Consider the following 17482-nt stretch of genomic DNA (forward strand, 5'->3'; position numbering starts at 1 on the left):
TAATATTAATAAATAATTTAATAATTAATAAATAATATAGAAATTTTTGTCTAAAATGGTATAAATATAATAGAGCCCTGAAATTATTTACGAAAACTGACAGACTTACCAACACTTACCAACGTTATCTAATCTCAGAATGGTTACAGGTTCCTCGGGGAGGTATGCAGATCTGAGGTCAATTATTGCTTAGTCTGATAAAGTGATCAACAATAATCCAGTCAAGGCGTAGAGAGAGGTTTTGAAGAAACCTCGCAGTGAGTAGAGAGTAATATCCACTGACTCAACTAGCTTCAACATGATTATAATAATAATTATATAATTATAATTATACTAATATAATAATAATTATATTATATAAATAATTGCAAAATATTTTGTTATATTTATTTTGAAATAAATAAAAAGTATAATTATAAAGTATTGATATACAAAAAAAGAATAAAAAGTGATTTTACAGAAATTTTGAGAAAAATAACATTTACCATATCAATTCTGGTATAAATAGATATAGTTAGTGTTAGAGATGAAGTGATTTATGTGAATATGTGACCACGTTTTAAAATCCTGTACCTCGGTTAATACTGAAAATATCCTCTCCGTGATAGGTAGAAATGTATCTGTTCATGTTGAAGTCTATCTGCTGAATGTTATATTCGGAATGAGAGCAAAGCGATTAATGGTTTTAAAAGAAATTTCAAAATTGTTTCATAAACGAACTGAAAGAGTAAATTGATTGATAGATAAATTATATTTTTAAATTTTATTTTGTTTGTGAAGATCGCTCCCAAATCTTGCTCAGATCATTTTTGTATTTTAAGAGTTTAGTAGAGTTTTCAAATAGAATATAAATTATATATGCAACATATTGATATTATAAAAAAAAAATTATACAAATTTATTATAGCGATATTAGATATATAATTTATTTAAGAAATTAATTTTTTAGGAAAATTGTTTTTAAAACTTACGTTTTGAAATTTTTAAAGGATTTTCATTGGGAATAGTAAGTAGAACTGCATTATAGTGAACAGATAGATATTCAGAAATCTGATAATAAACAAATATTGTATTATTCCTATATTATATGTAACACTATGAAGCAATTATATACCATATAGTGGAATATTCTAATATAAATACGTATTATTTTGAAAGGTATAGCTTAAAAATGACTTGCAGCAATAGAAAAAATGAAAATAAATAAATTTTGTATATATATATTTCATATATGCAATAATAGTGACAATGACAATTAAACACAATTAAAATACAATTAAATTATTTATTAAAATAAATCACTTTAATACAAATATAAATAATAATGAGCTTAATTTTATAATTGAACTAATCTTGTATTGAAATTTTCAATACTACAATTTATTACATCTCCCTCGTATCTATATTATATGATGAAATGTGTTATCAATTATAAATTGAGAGAATAAATTAAAAATATAATTTCATACACACACATTTAACGATATGAGGGGGAATTCCCAGTGCAAACTATTGTAGATTGGTAAACAGTTAGCCATAAAAGACTATAAATAAATATTATTTATACACAAAATATAAGCATAGATAATTTATAAAACTATTTACAAGCCTTATGTATAATTACATATATACATATGTAATATATACGTCTTTTCAGATACGTGAGTTGATTGAATACTATTTTCTGATGGGAAAACACCGCGTAAATCTAGCGATGCCAAGTAATGTAATATGTTACAGCGATTTTGTTATTTTAGAAAAAAATATTTGTGGACGTAAGTCAACGTTTTTTAACAATTAAAAATTATAAACATAAAATTAAATTATAAACATTTTCAAAGACCACTGATAATGAGTCTTTAACTATAATCGAAAAAAAAAAATTCAACTATGTAAAAACCATTTTTATATTAATATTATAAACACCTTGCTACTACTTCATCATTTTTATTGATATATATATATATGAACTTGCATTACTATATAAATGTTTATATAAAAAATTAATTTTTTAAATAAACATTAATTAAAAATTTATTCATTTTGAGGTTTTCATTATCGAATTCATCTTACTTCCACAAATATTGAATGTATTAATAAATTCCTTGCAGAATTTCCATTTATAAAATTGATTAAGAATATTTTTTATTTTTTTTTTAATAAATTTTATTTTTAAAGAGATTTGTCGGCTGGAAAGTTCACAACGGCTATGACTTTGAAGTGGTAAGCACATGTTACTGACTTAATATCTAAGCATGGATCGTATAATAACTCGAGTAGATCAATCCATGTGACGTAGATTTTTGAAAAATGAACGTTGCATTTGGCAACCACACCTTTAAAACAAAGTAGTTTTGTTTTCTGAATATTAGAAATTGGATTTGCACCCGTGCAACTTTTAACTCCAAATCTGATATAGTTTTCAATGAGATTATTTGCAAAAAAAAAAAAGTTGTTAAATTCAGATAAAATGGTGACTTAAGAGTAACAACTTAAGAGTAATTCAATTCAAAATATAAACAAAAAAAAATTATATGAAATTATAATTCGAGGGCAGCCTTTTAAATCTTGCGCCTAACAATAACAACACAGTATTTAAACAGTAAAAATTATTTTACTCTTTTTCGAAGTGATTTCCATGATAATCAATACATATTTTTTTATTCGATTAAACCGATTTTAAACACAGTTTTGCTACTCTGAAGTTGTATCTCCAAAATCAGGGTTGTGATAATCTCAACGGTACGCAAAAAGGCTCATCATGCATTTTTTTCATAATTTTTGAGAATAAGAAGAAGTCATTGGGTGCCAAGTTAGTACTGTAAGGTGAATGACACATTAATTCAAATTTTGGGTGCTCAAAAACTCTTTCGTTTGATGTGAAGTGTGGAAACATACATTGTAGTGGTGGAAGATGATCTTTCTTCGAGGATTGGTTTTATTCAATTTTCCGATGACTTGTGGCAAATAAATGATTGTATACTATTCAGAATTGATAGCTCTTGTTGTTTAAGTGGTAGAGTTAAGACATGATCGGTTCTTCTGCAAAAAAATTGCCCCCATTTGATTGGATGTGTTCTATCCGCGGACAATTGAAATTCAACTACAGTTGAGGCAAGGTCATATTTATATATATATATATATATATATATATATTATATATATATGTATAGGAGAGCATGTTCTTTATGAATGATATCTATATTCTACCAATGTTTTTCTAATTTATTTTTCGATGCTTTTTTGAAGAACAATTTGTTTTTGATCTGAAAATTGGACACAGTTTCCGCAATCCCTCTTTTCTGGAGACAAATTTCTTTTCTTAAAGTAACTTTTTGATGTTTGTAAAAAGTAGTGGGAGGGAAATCGAGCATAATCTATTTATGTTTCAATTTATTGGGTAATGAGTCTATGTGAAATCGTAGTTTTTTTCATTTGCATGTGTTGTCATATTTCTTTATACCTATACTTCATCCAATCCAATCGGTTCAATTATAATATTTGCTTTTGATATATTTATATTTTGAAGGATATAGTGTATAGTATATAGTGTATAGCGCTAACAGTGGTTGTTTTTAAAAAAAAAAATTATATAAGAGTATCTCTCTTGTATTGATTAAAATATAAGTTTATTAATCAGTTTTAACAATTCAAGTCATTTTATATAAAGCGAATATATTTATACCCAGATAGTTAGAAATGAATATATTCAAACTTTTTGATGTAAATTCAGCAATTCTCTTCATGGAATGGATTGAATATTAAAAACTCTTTATTATAGTATATAAATATAGCATTTAAGAAATTATTTTATTTATAATCAAATTTTTTGTACATGAATATGAATTAATGAGTATAATTAATGAGTAATTAATGAGTAAAATGAACTGTGACGATTTAATTCCAATAACTGCATTTTTTATTATAAACAAATATTTATAAAATTTTTAAAATTGTTATCATTAATTGAATTATATTGAAAAAGTAAATAATTTAATATTTTTGTTGATGTTTCAAACTAATAATGTTTTGCTGATTTCTGATTTTATTTTGAGTGAAATTATTATTGACACATGTTCTCAGAAAATTGCTGGCAATGTCTGTAATAATAAAAAAATATTACTTTTCAAAAAAATTTGTAGTAATTTTTATAATAAGAAATTCGTAATCAATACTACAATCGCTGAAAGAGTTATTAAATTCCATGAAATCATTTCAATTTCGCAAAATATGCATTTTAATTTTTATACGTTTTATATGTAAAAGTGTGATAAGGGTATCTTAGGTTAATCAAGATTTTTACACCATATTAAAGGAATCATTGTAGACACCATAAAATACATATAATCTAGATCGGATCGACATTTAGCTATGAGTTTATTTAGCTATTCGTATTCAATTTAGCGTCTGTTCGTCAATCTGTTTCATTCCAAACTATTCACTCAGTTTTGAATATTGATTTGTAGGAATGGTCTAAATTTAGGTACTATATAATATGTTAAGCTATGTAAAGCGAACAATATGATATAAATTTTCTCTTTTTGTAATAATGAAATTAGAATAAAATTTTAGTCATGATGGCTCAGATTTAGTTATAGATGCCATATAAAAATCAGATACAAGTGTTTGTTAAGAGGATCCTCAAATTTAGAATTTCAGTATAATTTAGAAAATGCAATCATATTTGGATTCGTCAAAATCTACTGGTTTCTATAGCTGCTATAAAAACTGAACCATCGTGTATGACTTATTTCATTTTTAAGAAGAACATTCAAGTAAAATTTGATAGACTGGAAAATTTGATACAGAATATACTTATATTTATATGAAAAATATATAAAATCGTATTTATTGACGGTTAAAATTTAGATATAGCTACCATATAAAATGCCGATTTAGACAGGTTTTTCTGAAAAACAATTTTTTTTGGCATCTGCCTTAAATATGAAACTTAAATTTAATTCAGAATGCAGCCTTTGAAATAAAAATGTGATTGATTAGTAAAATTTAGATAGAGCTTGGAAACAAAATGATGAAAATATTAAATTCCGTAATAAACATACATTCATTCCAATGTTCTTCTAACACTCCAATTTCTTTTTCGTAGAACGTTTATTTTTTTGTTCTGAAAACAGGACTAAGATCCCTTTTTTTTTTTTTGATACAAATTTTCTTCTTCGTAGCAACTTTTCGATGTTTACAAAAAGCCATGGGTGGGAAATAAATTTGCCCGAAAATTATTAATGTTTTAATTTATCGATTAGCGACACGGGACATTGTCTAGTATTTTTTTCTTTAATGTTTAGTGTTTATTGTTTGTACCAAACTTTAGCTAACTAAGCATACGCATGAACAAAAAAAGTGTTCAGTAGCTCTTATTATTTTTATTATATATAATATTATATAGCTGTTATTATTATTATTGTTAGGGTATATGGTACTGCGACCGTCGGGCTTAGAGCAGCTCTCTAAGCCCTGTTGCGTCAATAAAAAGTAGTATAGAACCTACTTCACAGATTTTTATTGTCTCTTCCGTAAGAATATACATTCCCAGGAGCCTCTTCCGTATGTTGCTATATATTATATTATTTATATATATTATCTAATAAACAAAGACTCAATGTATATCTAAAATTCTGTGTAAAAGATGTCTAAACTTACTTGTGTAATATAAAAACCAAGCGTTCATATGAAAACATATTTAAATGAGTTTATTACTACCTAAGTCTTGTATATGTAGCTGAAAGTTTAAAATTTGTTATTAGATATCACTGTGAGTACCTAAACAGCCAAGTTTTAATATTATAGTATATGCTCTACTTTATTTATTTTAAATTTGCGCAATTAGCTGCAAAGATTTAAAAAGTATTATCTTCAAAACAAATCTTTTTTTAGTAGTAATAAGAATTATTTAATAAGAAAAAGAATCTTGTTAAATTACGTATATATTTTTGCGATTAATTTTTTACAAAATTTATATAAAGCAAAAGTTTATTAAGATTGTAAATAAAATTACATAAAAATCTGTAATCTATCTTTGAAATTGATTCTAATTGTATATTAGAATCTTGAGATATTTTTGCTTTTCATTTGGAATTCAAATGAAATATTTTTCAAAACTTTGAAATACTATGAAATGTTAATATATTTAATGTTAATATTAAAATTGATATTTTTTAATAAAGCTTCTTGAAATTAGTATTCTTTGTTAGAATTCTTAGTATGATATCGCAGTTCAATGTACAATTTTAAAGTTTTTTTTTAACAGAACACTAAATTAAAATGATTAATAATTAGTGATTAAACCATAAAACTGTGACTTTTATTAAATAAAAATTATATGATTCATTTATCATTTTCATATAATGGTTTGGAACAATAATATTGACATGCAGTCAAGCTATAATCATGTGATCATTAATTGTCTTGCGTTGTGATTAAAATGTACTGATAATGCAAGATACTTAACTGATATCATTTAGATACGTGTAATAAAAGTTGCAGTTAGATTGCGGTTTAAGTTGCAATTTGGTTGCGGTTGAAGTAGTCAATGACTAATAATGTTTGAGATTAACATAAGAATTTTTTATGAATCATTACCAAATGTTGGTGTTTGATTTTAATAATAAAAAAATAATTTGTTATCAGTTTTATCTTTACAGCAAATTGCATTATTTCGTGCTGGCAGAGATACTTTCGTTAGACGAACTTTCGTCTAACAGTGGTGAAGAACGATTTTTCAACCAATCTTCTTCAATGTAAATTATTTTTAACATTACAAATATTATATAGCAATTTTCAATTAAAATTAAAAACCCAAACGGCACTTTTATTTGTTATTTTTTTTTTTGTAATTTTTATAAGCATATAACATATGCAGAGATATAAAGCATATTTGGTGTTAGTACAGAGACATACGATTAATATATATATATATATTTTATAGAAATTTTGAAGATTTACTACTCCTCTCTCGTATTATTTTGCTGTTGTTGGTATTTCCATTGCTGCCGCTTATCTTTCAAATGTAATATATTTCAAAATACATTACTACATCCCTAATAGCTATCAAGTATAAATAAATATAAATAAAAAAAAAAACAAAAATTATATATATGTATATATATATATATTTAATATAATCTGCTCCTATTTGTTTATAATGTTTCTGTTTGTTTGTGTGCAGTTGTCTATACCTGTACTATAATTCAGTCCATTGTCATTGAAAATTTTTAAAGCTGGCAACGTTTCAAGAAAATATATTTTATTTCAATATCTCTCTTAATAGAAAATCTTTATATTGCCAGAATATGGTTAAAGTTTGGAGTTTATACAATATGAAAGCAATACTGTATTAACTCCAAGATCACTTTTATTTTCAATACTGTTATGATTTCTTTGTATAAATTGGAATAAAAATGAATTGTGTAGATTGTAAAGTTGGTAGGACCACATGACCTAGATTAGATTAGAGTGAGAAGGAACAACCTTTTGAAGTTTAACAAATTTGCAGTTTCGTGTACTTATTAGAGTATTAAGGGATACTATTTTTTTTGTATCAATGCTTTAAAGATGACGAACTCCATCAAACGAATTTCCGTCCACTCGCTCTTTATTGAAATAATAAAGATGGTAAGGACTCCATCAATAATTTACTATGCCTCTACCTAGGACTTCAAACACAGCGGGACCAGTATATCTATGAGAGTTTAAACTCCCTCTTCATTGAGATAATAAAGCGGAAGTGGAGTTCATTAATAATTTACTATGACTCTATCTGGAACTTCAAACACAGTAGCACCAATGTCTATGAGAGTTTTCTTGGACATTGCTTCTCAAAGTTGGATCTTCTTAATTTGATGGAAAAAAGTGAATGGTTTAATAAGGATAATACAAGAAGCTATTATCGAAACAACATTTAACATAAAGCGATAGTGGAGCTTATCAATAATTTAATATGTCTCTATCTAGGACTTCAAACACAGCGGCAACAGTGTCAATTAGTGGCTTCTTAAACATTGTTTCTCAAAGTTGGATCTTCTTAATTTGATGGAAAAAAGTGAATGGTTTAATAAGGATAATACAAGAAGCTATTATCGAAACAACATTTAACATAAAGCGATAGTGGAGCTTATCAATAATTTAATATGTCTCTATCTAGGACTTCAAACACAGCGGCAACAGTGTCAATTAGTGGCTTCTTAAACATTGTTTCTCAAAGTTGGATCTTCTTAATTTGATGGAAAAAAGTGAATGGTTTAATAAGGATAATACAAGAAGCTATTATCGAAACAACATTTAACATAAAGCGATAGTGGAGCTTATCAATAATTTAATATGTCTCTATCTAGGACTTCAAACACAGCGGCAACAGTGTCAATTAGTGGCTTCTTAAACATTGTTTCTCAAAGTTGGATCTTCTTAATTTGATGGAAAAAAGTGAATGGTTTAATAAGGATAATACAAGAAGCTATTATCGAAACAACATTTAACATAAAGCGATAGTGGAGCTTATCAATAATTTAATATGTCTCTATCTAGGACTTCAAACACAGCGGCAACAGTGTCAATTAGAGGTTTCTTAAACATTGTTTCTCAAAGTTGGATCTTCTTAAATTGATGGAGAAAAGTGAATGGTTTAATAAGGATAATGCAACAACATTTAGTGTAGTTCGCTTCCTATTGGAAACTTTAAAGGAGGTGTGGTCGTTGGTGGAACGCAATGGGCATAACTGTCTATGGAAGCAAGAGTTGATGTTGGCATTAATAAGCATCCTTTTAACCTAATCTTACCTTGTATGAATCTAATTCTTTTTAAAATTCAAAAAAATAAATATATTTTTAATTTTTTTTAAAAATTTAGCTCAATTTTATAAATAACATAGAGTAAATTTCTAAATTATTTGACTTTCAATTTGAGGTTAAAATTCGTATATATTCTATCAATTAAAAAATCTTTCAATAATATTAAAAATATTTGTCTATTAAAATTTATAATAAATATTTTCTAGTTTTTTTCTTCTGTTTTTTATATATTTTTTTTTGAGTTAGTTATTCTTTATTGATAGTCAAGTGTTGGAGAATTTTTGGAAAAGTATTTTATTGCATTGCTTCGATTGCACTTTGTTTATGTGCATGTATATTTATTTTAGTGTTATTCATTGAAAAAATGGTTTGCCTGAAGTATAAATAAAACCACAAAAACGAATAAGGATTTGGTTGGGCAGCCTTTTTGGTATATTTTTCATTACACAAACATGTATTCTGAACAATGTATGGTGCATTTGTCTATGATTGCACCTTACATATAGTTGGATATTTTATATATCCAAACAAACAACATTAAAAGTTGGTCCTAATGGTTCTGATGTGTTACTACAAATTTTGTTGTTAATTATTTTATTGATTAATTTTAATGCTAATATTAATTTATATAATTTTTATTCTTTTAATAATATTTTTATTATTTTTATTAAAGATTATTACTTAATATATTTTATAAAATTTAAATTACTAAAAAATCAATGCATATTAATAAAAATATTTATAATATTGAAAATTTAATGAATCTTCGCTCTCCAGAGTATATCTTACCGTGTAATTAAGCTGTAAATGATATCATTTTCACTTCAAAATATGATATAATACACACAAAAGAGACCGCGTGGACACTGCAAGGCTTACTGCAGTTCTTTTTGGTCATTGGTGTATAGGAATCCACGCAGAGAAACTATGCATTCCCCCATAATCCTCACTACAGAAGTTGTGGAAACCCGTAGAAAAAAGAAACCATAAAACATTTCCTCTGTGAATGCTCGGGTGTGACACGTCCAGAAGATAAAGGTTCTTAGGAAGATCCTTCTTTGATAGTTTATCAGACTGTTCATAGGTGAAGACGAAAGACTTATTACTTAAATTATAGTGCCTATTCTTCTATACTAGTGTTCTTGAGAGGAATACGGTCGCAAAACGGCGAAGAATCGCTAATTGACGTACATGGAAGTTATCTAATGGCTTGCCACTGCAACCAACCAACCATCTTGGATCTAGTATGGTCATTTAAATAAGTAAAAATATGTAGTATTTTTCATTGGTTTCACTTATATATATTTTCATAGAAGCTTATCTGTTGTACAGAAAAGCTTTGCAATTTGTGTAGTATTATAAAACTTGCAAACAAACTCCATAAAGGATAAAAATCTAGCATTGCAGGAATTTTTTTCTAATAAAAGAAATTTATTTTTTGTTAGAAAAAAATAAAAAAAAAAGGTGAAGTATTTGAAATAATTGTGCTGCAATACTGGTCAAGTGAAACACAAATCAAATGCGAAAAAGTGGTTTTTTGGAAAGGTGAAATATAATAAAAAGCAAAGAATGAAACCAAAATCTGGCAATAAGCATGAAATCAATTAAATTGATATTTGTTTTCTCTTATTTTTCGGTTTGAAGGATTTAAAGGTTTGTGGTGGATGTATTTTTTGTTAAATTTCTATACCAAATTTATCTTTGATTTTTAATTGAAGAAGAAAAAAATTGGTTTTCACATGCTTCTACACAAGTAAATTAAAATTGTTTTTTAAAATGTTAAAAAAACAATAACAGAAAAAATGTTCAAATGCCGTACGATTGATGTTAAGAGTTTCGGTACTATCAGTAAATCCAAATAACGAAAATATTTGTATTAATAAAATTTTTCAACTTCACCACACCGAAATGATGAAAAAATACTTTTTAAAAAAATTTTCAACAAATAAAAAAAATTTATTTGCAGATTTGTGTAGTTCAAGAACACTCGTAGATATTTTAACTTAATAGGGAAAGTAGTTGATGTACGGTTGATGTTAAGAGTTACGGTACTATCAGTAAATTCAATTAACGAAAATATTTGTATTAATACAATTTTTCAACTTCACCACATCGAAATGATGAAAAAATACTTTTTAAAAAAATTTTCAACAAATAAAAAAAATTTATTTGCAGATTTGTAGTTCAAGAACACTCGCAGATATTTTAACTTAATAGAGAAAGTAGGTGATGTACGATTGATGTTAAGAGTTTCGGTATTATCAGTAAATCCAAATAACGAAAATATTTATATTAATAAAATTTTTCAACTTCACCACACCGAAATGATGAAAAAATACTTTTTAAAAAAATTTTCAACAAATAAAAAAAGTTTATTTGCAGATTTGTAGTTCAAGAACACTCGCAGATATTTTAATTTAATAGAGAAAGTATGTAGTTATTGAAGTCGAATGTAGTCAACCCTCAAGTAATGCTTATTTAAATAATTCCCTTTGAGCCAAATGAACTTCGAATGGAATCTAATCAAATTAGAGCACCAAATTTCTACTTATTTATTTCGCACAATATGCAGCAATGACATGCTTAACTATTAGCCAGCATTGCTAGCATTGCCAGCGTTGCCAGCATTACCAGCAGCAATGTATGCAGATGTATTAGTATGTACGAGTATATAATACGCAAAGCCAAATAGTAGATAACCTCTAAGCAGTACAATTCATTCGGAATTTTATGCTCATCACGTACGTTTCTCACTCGTAAGCAAAATACGTTTCGTGCGCTGTTTTTTTTTCTACTTTATAACACTTGTTTTTTTTTAAGCTGGCACTTCTCTACACAAATTTAATTTTTGTTTAGTGTCACTTTGTGGGGGCGTCAAAAAGTGTGGCAACCTAATAACAAAAATAGAAGTAAGAACCAAAAAAATAACAAAAACAAAAAAAAAAAAATTAGAAGAAACGGAAATCCATTGCCGAGCATAGTGAGTAGGTTAAGAATATACAAAATAGGAAAATTTGTAAATTTGGCTTATTCAGTGTTGCCATTTTGATATGCTGATTAAATTTGTTGGTGTCGTACGTGATGGGCGTTTGCATTAGCAAAATAAGTGTAAGCATACCAGATAAGTGGAGAATACTACGTTGCAAACACTTGTGCACTTATGGTTAGGGGAATTGAAATTTTAATTTTATTCTTACTTGTAATTACTTGGTAAATGAGCTTACTAATTAGCTTTGTTTTAAGAAATTTAGTTATAAAATTTGAATTTGCAAATGTTTTTTTGGAAAACTTTTAATTAATTCGATGGTTGCTGTTGAAAAGTGTCGTTTGGAATAAGGGATTCTACATACTATCGTACAACACAAAGTTCTAGTTACGATATTCTTCATTGCAAATTACGATATGCAAATTATTTATCACGTAATTTAAAAAAACATTTTGAACTAGATTTATTTTCAAGAATAATTCAAAAATATTGAACTTAATCTGCAAAAATGATGTAGTGACATAACAATAAATATTATTAATGATATGATATGATGATATATATGAGATGATATAATATTATATTGAAATGCCGGAACTATTTCCAGTACATTAAGAGTACTCATCTAAGCATACAAATGTATGATTTAACGCACTTAGTGAAATATTTGTGTAAATTTATCAATCTGCTGTATAATAGCACTATTTATATCAGCAATAATTATGGCAGCACAAAATGTACTGCTTAACAGCGTAATTTTAAACCTTATTAATATAGTTCTAGAAATTTAAAAAGAAGCATTTATCTTATGAAACATTCTTGATGCGATAATAGTGAATAGACATATGACATGTATTTTGGGTATAAAAGACATTGTCGGCTGGGTTCAGGATTGTTAATAGATTGTTAAAGCCTGAAGTGACCTTCTAATGCTAAATCGAAATCTACATTAAAATAGGAAATCTAACATCTATAAAAATTATGCGAAGAAGAGTATCTACAACATTTTATGGGAGGCTGTTTCGTTCTGAAGGGCTATCAATATAAACATTTTGGAGAACCACACTATGTGAATCTGAGTTGATTAATGTATTTGTGGTGAAAGTGATTATGTACAGTTATTTTTTTTTTTAAGAAATTTAATAATACTTAATAACGAATATATCGCCATGAAAACTATGTCGTATTCGTTTCTGAAATATGGAAATACAACTATTGTTTTAATTACTCTTCAACTTTAAACTAAGACTAAGCTTTAATATGCAATTTTAGTTTTAAAAACATGCGAGTGAGGAATAACTTAGTCAAAAAATAAATTTATCTAAATTTGTATCTATATCTATACATTAGAAGTTGATTTTTTGAAAAGTTTTTCCAGCACTTTTGCAGAAAATGTGATCGTTCTTATTATTTTATATTTTGTCTTTATGCTTATAACATAGGTATCAATATATTATTCTCTTATGAACATAACTTCTTAAAGAATCAATCACGTCCATATACTAGTAATCGTTATGTGGAATTAGAGCACTGAAAAAACATTTGATTTTTGTTCCCTAAAAATTTTTTTAAATTAAATGCTTTTGAGATACTTTTGGTTTTTTTTTTGGCTGCATTCTTTTTGGTTTTTAAGATACTTTTGTAGTTTTTTGACTGCGATATTTTTGAGTAGAGTTCTTTTACACACTTTGTTTCTCGATAATTATGGAAACAATCGACTTACTTCTGTGTTTCGGAACACGAAATCATTTATCCGATTTATAAGCAATAAGTAGGAAGCCCCTGTATATTTAAAAGTATAAATAATTAAATCATTCTTAATTATGAAATAAAATAAAAAAGTATTTACTTGTTTTGCACTGAATTAAATTCTTTGAATTTTCAAACAGAGCAGATATCGTTGAATTCTTTATAAGTAACAAATCGTAAACTCTTTACTCATTAAACTAAAGGCTTTAAAATTAATAAATTAATTATAAATAAAATATTTATAATTCATTTAATGTTGGCCCAGACAAATAAAAGACTCAAGAAGCGATAATCTGAGAGAAATTGCCCCATGATTAAATTCTTTTAATAATCAAGCAGAGCAAATATCGTTAAATTCTTTATAATTAATAATTCGTAACCACTTCACTCGTAAAACTAAAGTCTTAAAAATTAATAAATTAATTACAAATAAAATATTTATAATTCATTTAATGTTGGCCCAGACAAATAAAAGACTCAAGAAGCGATAATCTGAGAGAAATTGCCCCATGATTAAATTCTTTTAATAATCAAGCAGAGCAAATATCGTTAAATTCTTTATAATTAATAATTCGTAACTACTTCACTCGTAAAACTAAAGGCTTAAAAATTAATAAATTTATTATAATTAAAATATTTATAATTCATTTAGTTGTGACCCAGACAAATAAAAGACTCAAGAAGCGATAATCTGAGAGAAATTGCCCCATGATTAAATTCTTTTAAATAGATCCAAAGCGAGCAATATATCGTTAAAATTCTTTATTCAATTAATATGCGTACGACTATTCACTCGTAAAACTAAAGGCTTAAAATTAAGTAAATTTGGTTATATTTAAAATTTTATAATCATTAGTTGTGAAACCCAGACAAATAAAAGACTCAAGAAGCGATAATCTGAGAGAAATTTCCCCATGATTAAATTCTTTTAATGATCAAGCAGAGCAGATATCGTTAAATTCTTTATAATTAATAATTCGTAACCACTTCACTCGTAAAACTAAAGTCTTAAAAATTAATAAATTAATTACAAATAAAATATTTATAATTCATTTAGTTGTGACCCAGACAAATAAAAAACTCAAGAAGCGATAATCTGAGAGAAATTGTCGCATGATTTATGTGTGTATATAAATTATTTAATACAATATCTACACAAAATAATTCAAAGTCTTTAAGAGTTTATAGTTCGAATAAAGCGATAAAGCAATAAAAATCGTAATAATGAATTATGATAATCACTTAATAATTGTGAGCAATTAAAATCACATTCAGAAGAAAAACGATTTTATTTGGCACATTTCTGGGATTACAGTCTCGAAAAAACTCGACGGACGGAAGTACATAAAATCTTTTGCTTCTGAGGTTTCAATTAAATTAAATTGCCTGTAAAAATAAGAATGAGTAAAGAAAAAATTGGTATTGTGGGCAGGTAAGAAATCGGTAAATAAATATTAAATATAACTTTAAAGAAATAAATTTAATATGAATTTAAAAAAAACGTACAATAGAAAACGTTTTTATTTTGAACTAAAATAAAAATGTTATTTAATTTTTTTTTTTTTTGCCTGCAGTGGCCTTATTGGACGCGCTTGGTCTATGCTATTTGCTTCTGTGGGATATCAAGTTGTGCTGTACGATATATTGCCAGAGCAAATTAGTGCTGCTTTGCAGGAAATCGAGCAAGAATTGCATAAACTAGCTAGGAATGGCACATTGCGTGGTACACTGACTGCACAGCAACAATTCAAGTGCATTTCCGCAACAACTGACATCAAAGCTTTGGTGCGCAATGCAATGTTTATACAAGAATGCATACCTGAACGTATCGATTGGAAAAAGTCCTTGTATCAACAACTGGACGCAGTAGTTGAAGCGCATACAATAATTTCCAGTTCGACGAGTACATTTATGCCATCGCTATTTAGTTCTGACATGAAACATAAGGAAAATGTAACTAACCATTTTACTATTATTATTGTTTTTGTTGTTGCATAAACTATTTTCAAAACTAATATTTATAAATATTTCATATGTATTAAAAGGTAGTTGTTTCACATCCACTAAATCCACCCTACTATATACCATTGGTGGAAATAGTACCGGCACCATGGACTAAAGCAGAGGTTGTTGCAAGAACACGTTCACTTATGCTTGAGATTGGACAACGCCCTGTAACGCTAACACGTGAGATACAGGGGTTTGCTACCAATCGTATACAATACGCCATTCTAAACGAGGTTTGGCATTTGGTTGAGGATGGTGTATTGACAGTGGCTGATGTGGATAGTGTTATGACGCATGGTTTGGGTTTACGATATGCATTGTTGGGTCCATTAGAGACTGCACATTTGAATGCAGATGGTGTGTCTGATTACTTTCAACGTTTTGGCAAAGAAATATATGCTGTTAGTCAAACTTACGCACCGACACCAAAAATTGAGGATGGTCCTACTTTGCAGAGAATAGCACAACAGTGTGAAGAAATGGTGCCACATGATAAACTGGCGGAGAGAAGAGTACAACGTGATCAATTCTTAAAAGAATTAAATGAGTTGAAAAAACAATTCTAAGTAACTAAAAGGAATTTATAAAAATAAGTATGTATGTTCATAGTATCTGATTTATTTATAAAAATAGACAATGTTATATACATATCTGAAATTTGTAGTTATTACTAATATTTTTATCTAAGAATACTTGGAATTGTTTTGAGGAAACTTTGCTTTGACTACCCAAGTATAATGTGGATCATTTAATGTGTGCAAAAAGTTCTAACCGAAGTTGATAGACTTGATGTCAATAATAATACGTATTATGAAGCAATGAAGGTCTGAAATAAAAGGCAAATTGGGGAAATATGTTCTTTATATATAAACGTTTTATATATACATACATATATAGAAATAGTGTTTATGTGTTAAGCTGTGTATTGATATGTTTCATACATTGTATATAACTAAATAAGCTACTTGCATTAACAAAATATGTAGTTATGCGAACGGAAGCCACTCCAGCTTTAACTCAATAACAACATCCGAGAATCGAAGGACGAAAAAGGACTCAAGTCGTTTCGTGGTCTACTTCGACTAATCCTTCACTTCAGTGGGGCCACTTGTTGGACAGTGCGCTGTCCCAACGTCCCGCCATATATATACATTGTATATAAACCTGAACCTGACAAGTTGCTTGTTTTTAAAATTGGTAATTATTAAGTATGGATAATTACATGCTGACTGGCAATTCTAGATAATTCTTAACATTTTTATTAAAGGTCAATATTAAAATAGATCTATTGCGCATAGTGTTACTTTTTAACTTTATATATTTTGGGGTTTTATCAAATAGAACGCAGAGTAAAATTCGTTGTTTCAGAGTATGCATTAATCCTCAACAACGCTAACAAAGTGAAGAAGTATTTGTTTACCAAGAGCAGAGCATTCACAGAAAAGGTACTTTGATCTTTCATTGTTGATGTTTCAAGGCCAACAGATATCGGTATTAAAAAGGCACAAAGTCCGTAAGTTGATACCTCAGTAAGTTGATACCTCACTAAGTTGATACTTCAGTATGACATGTTAGTTAGTAACTAATTAACTCACTCTCCACATATATATAATCACTCACTATATAATTCAAACTCTCTCATATATATGTATGTATATATATATAATCTTACATCTATATCTATATTAATATTTTTTTTTCTTCTATGGTACAACGAATGCTTTTGAACATTTGAATATTAAACGCGGTATTATCAATTTTCTTTTGACGTCGCGTAGAAACTGCCGTGATTTTATAGTAACCTATAAGTCCACTCTGCTTAGCGCAAGTTTATTAGTTTATTAGCTTTTGGTAGTTTATTCAAGATACTCTTTGCTGATATAAAAGAATCTATAAGTGAACGAGAGAAATTAAATCTACTTGAGTGCAAACAGA

General features: G+C 27.4%; 2 protein-coding genes across 2 annotated transcripts in view; one reads left to right on the top strand and one right to left on the bottom strand.

Moving 5' to 3' along the window:
* LOC119674309 (neurogenic protein mastermind-like) overlaps positions 1-17482 on the bottom strand; it is a 596927-nt gene that overhangs the window by 515175 nt on the left and 64270 nt on the right. The window lies entirely within an intron of this gene.
* LOC119676101 (lambda-crystallin-like) lies at positions 14781-16172 on the top strand. Its single transcript, XM_038087329.1, has 3 exons — positions 14781-14972; positions 15115-15493; positions 15586-16172. Exons 1-3 carry the CDS (start codon positions 14941-14943, stop codon positions 16111-16113), a joined length of 939 nt encoding a protein of 312 aa, XP_037943257.1. The 5' UTR covers positions 14781-14940; the 3' UTR covers positions 16114-16172.

The sequence above is a fragment of the Teleopsis dalmanni genome, chromosome 2 (assembly GCF_002237135.1).
Source record: "Teleopsis dalmanni isolate 2A chromosome 2, ASM223713v2, whole genome shotgun sequence".
NCBI lineage: Eukaryota > Metazoa > Arthropoda > Insecta > Diptera > Diopsidae > Teleopsis > Teleopsis dalmanni.

What these genes read in the sequence shown, in the direction of transcription:
- LOC119676101 (XM_038087329.1), top strand. Translation starts at nt 14,941, where the DNA reads ATGAGTAAAGAAAAAATTGGTATTGTGGGCAG. An exon ending in AAAATTGGTATTGTGGGCAG is followed by an intron (nt 14,973 to 15,114) that starts GTAAGAAATCGG and finishes TTTTGCCTGCAG; the next exon opens with TGGCCTTATTGGACGCGCTT. An exon ending in ACATGAAACATAAGGAAAAT is followed by an intron (nt 15,494 to 15,585) that starts GTAACTAACCAT and finishes ATGTATTAAAAG; the next exon opens with GTAGTTGTTTCACATCCACT.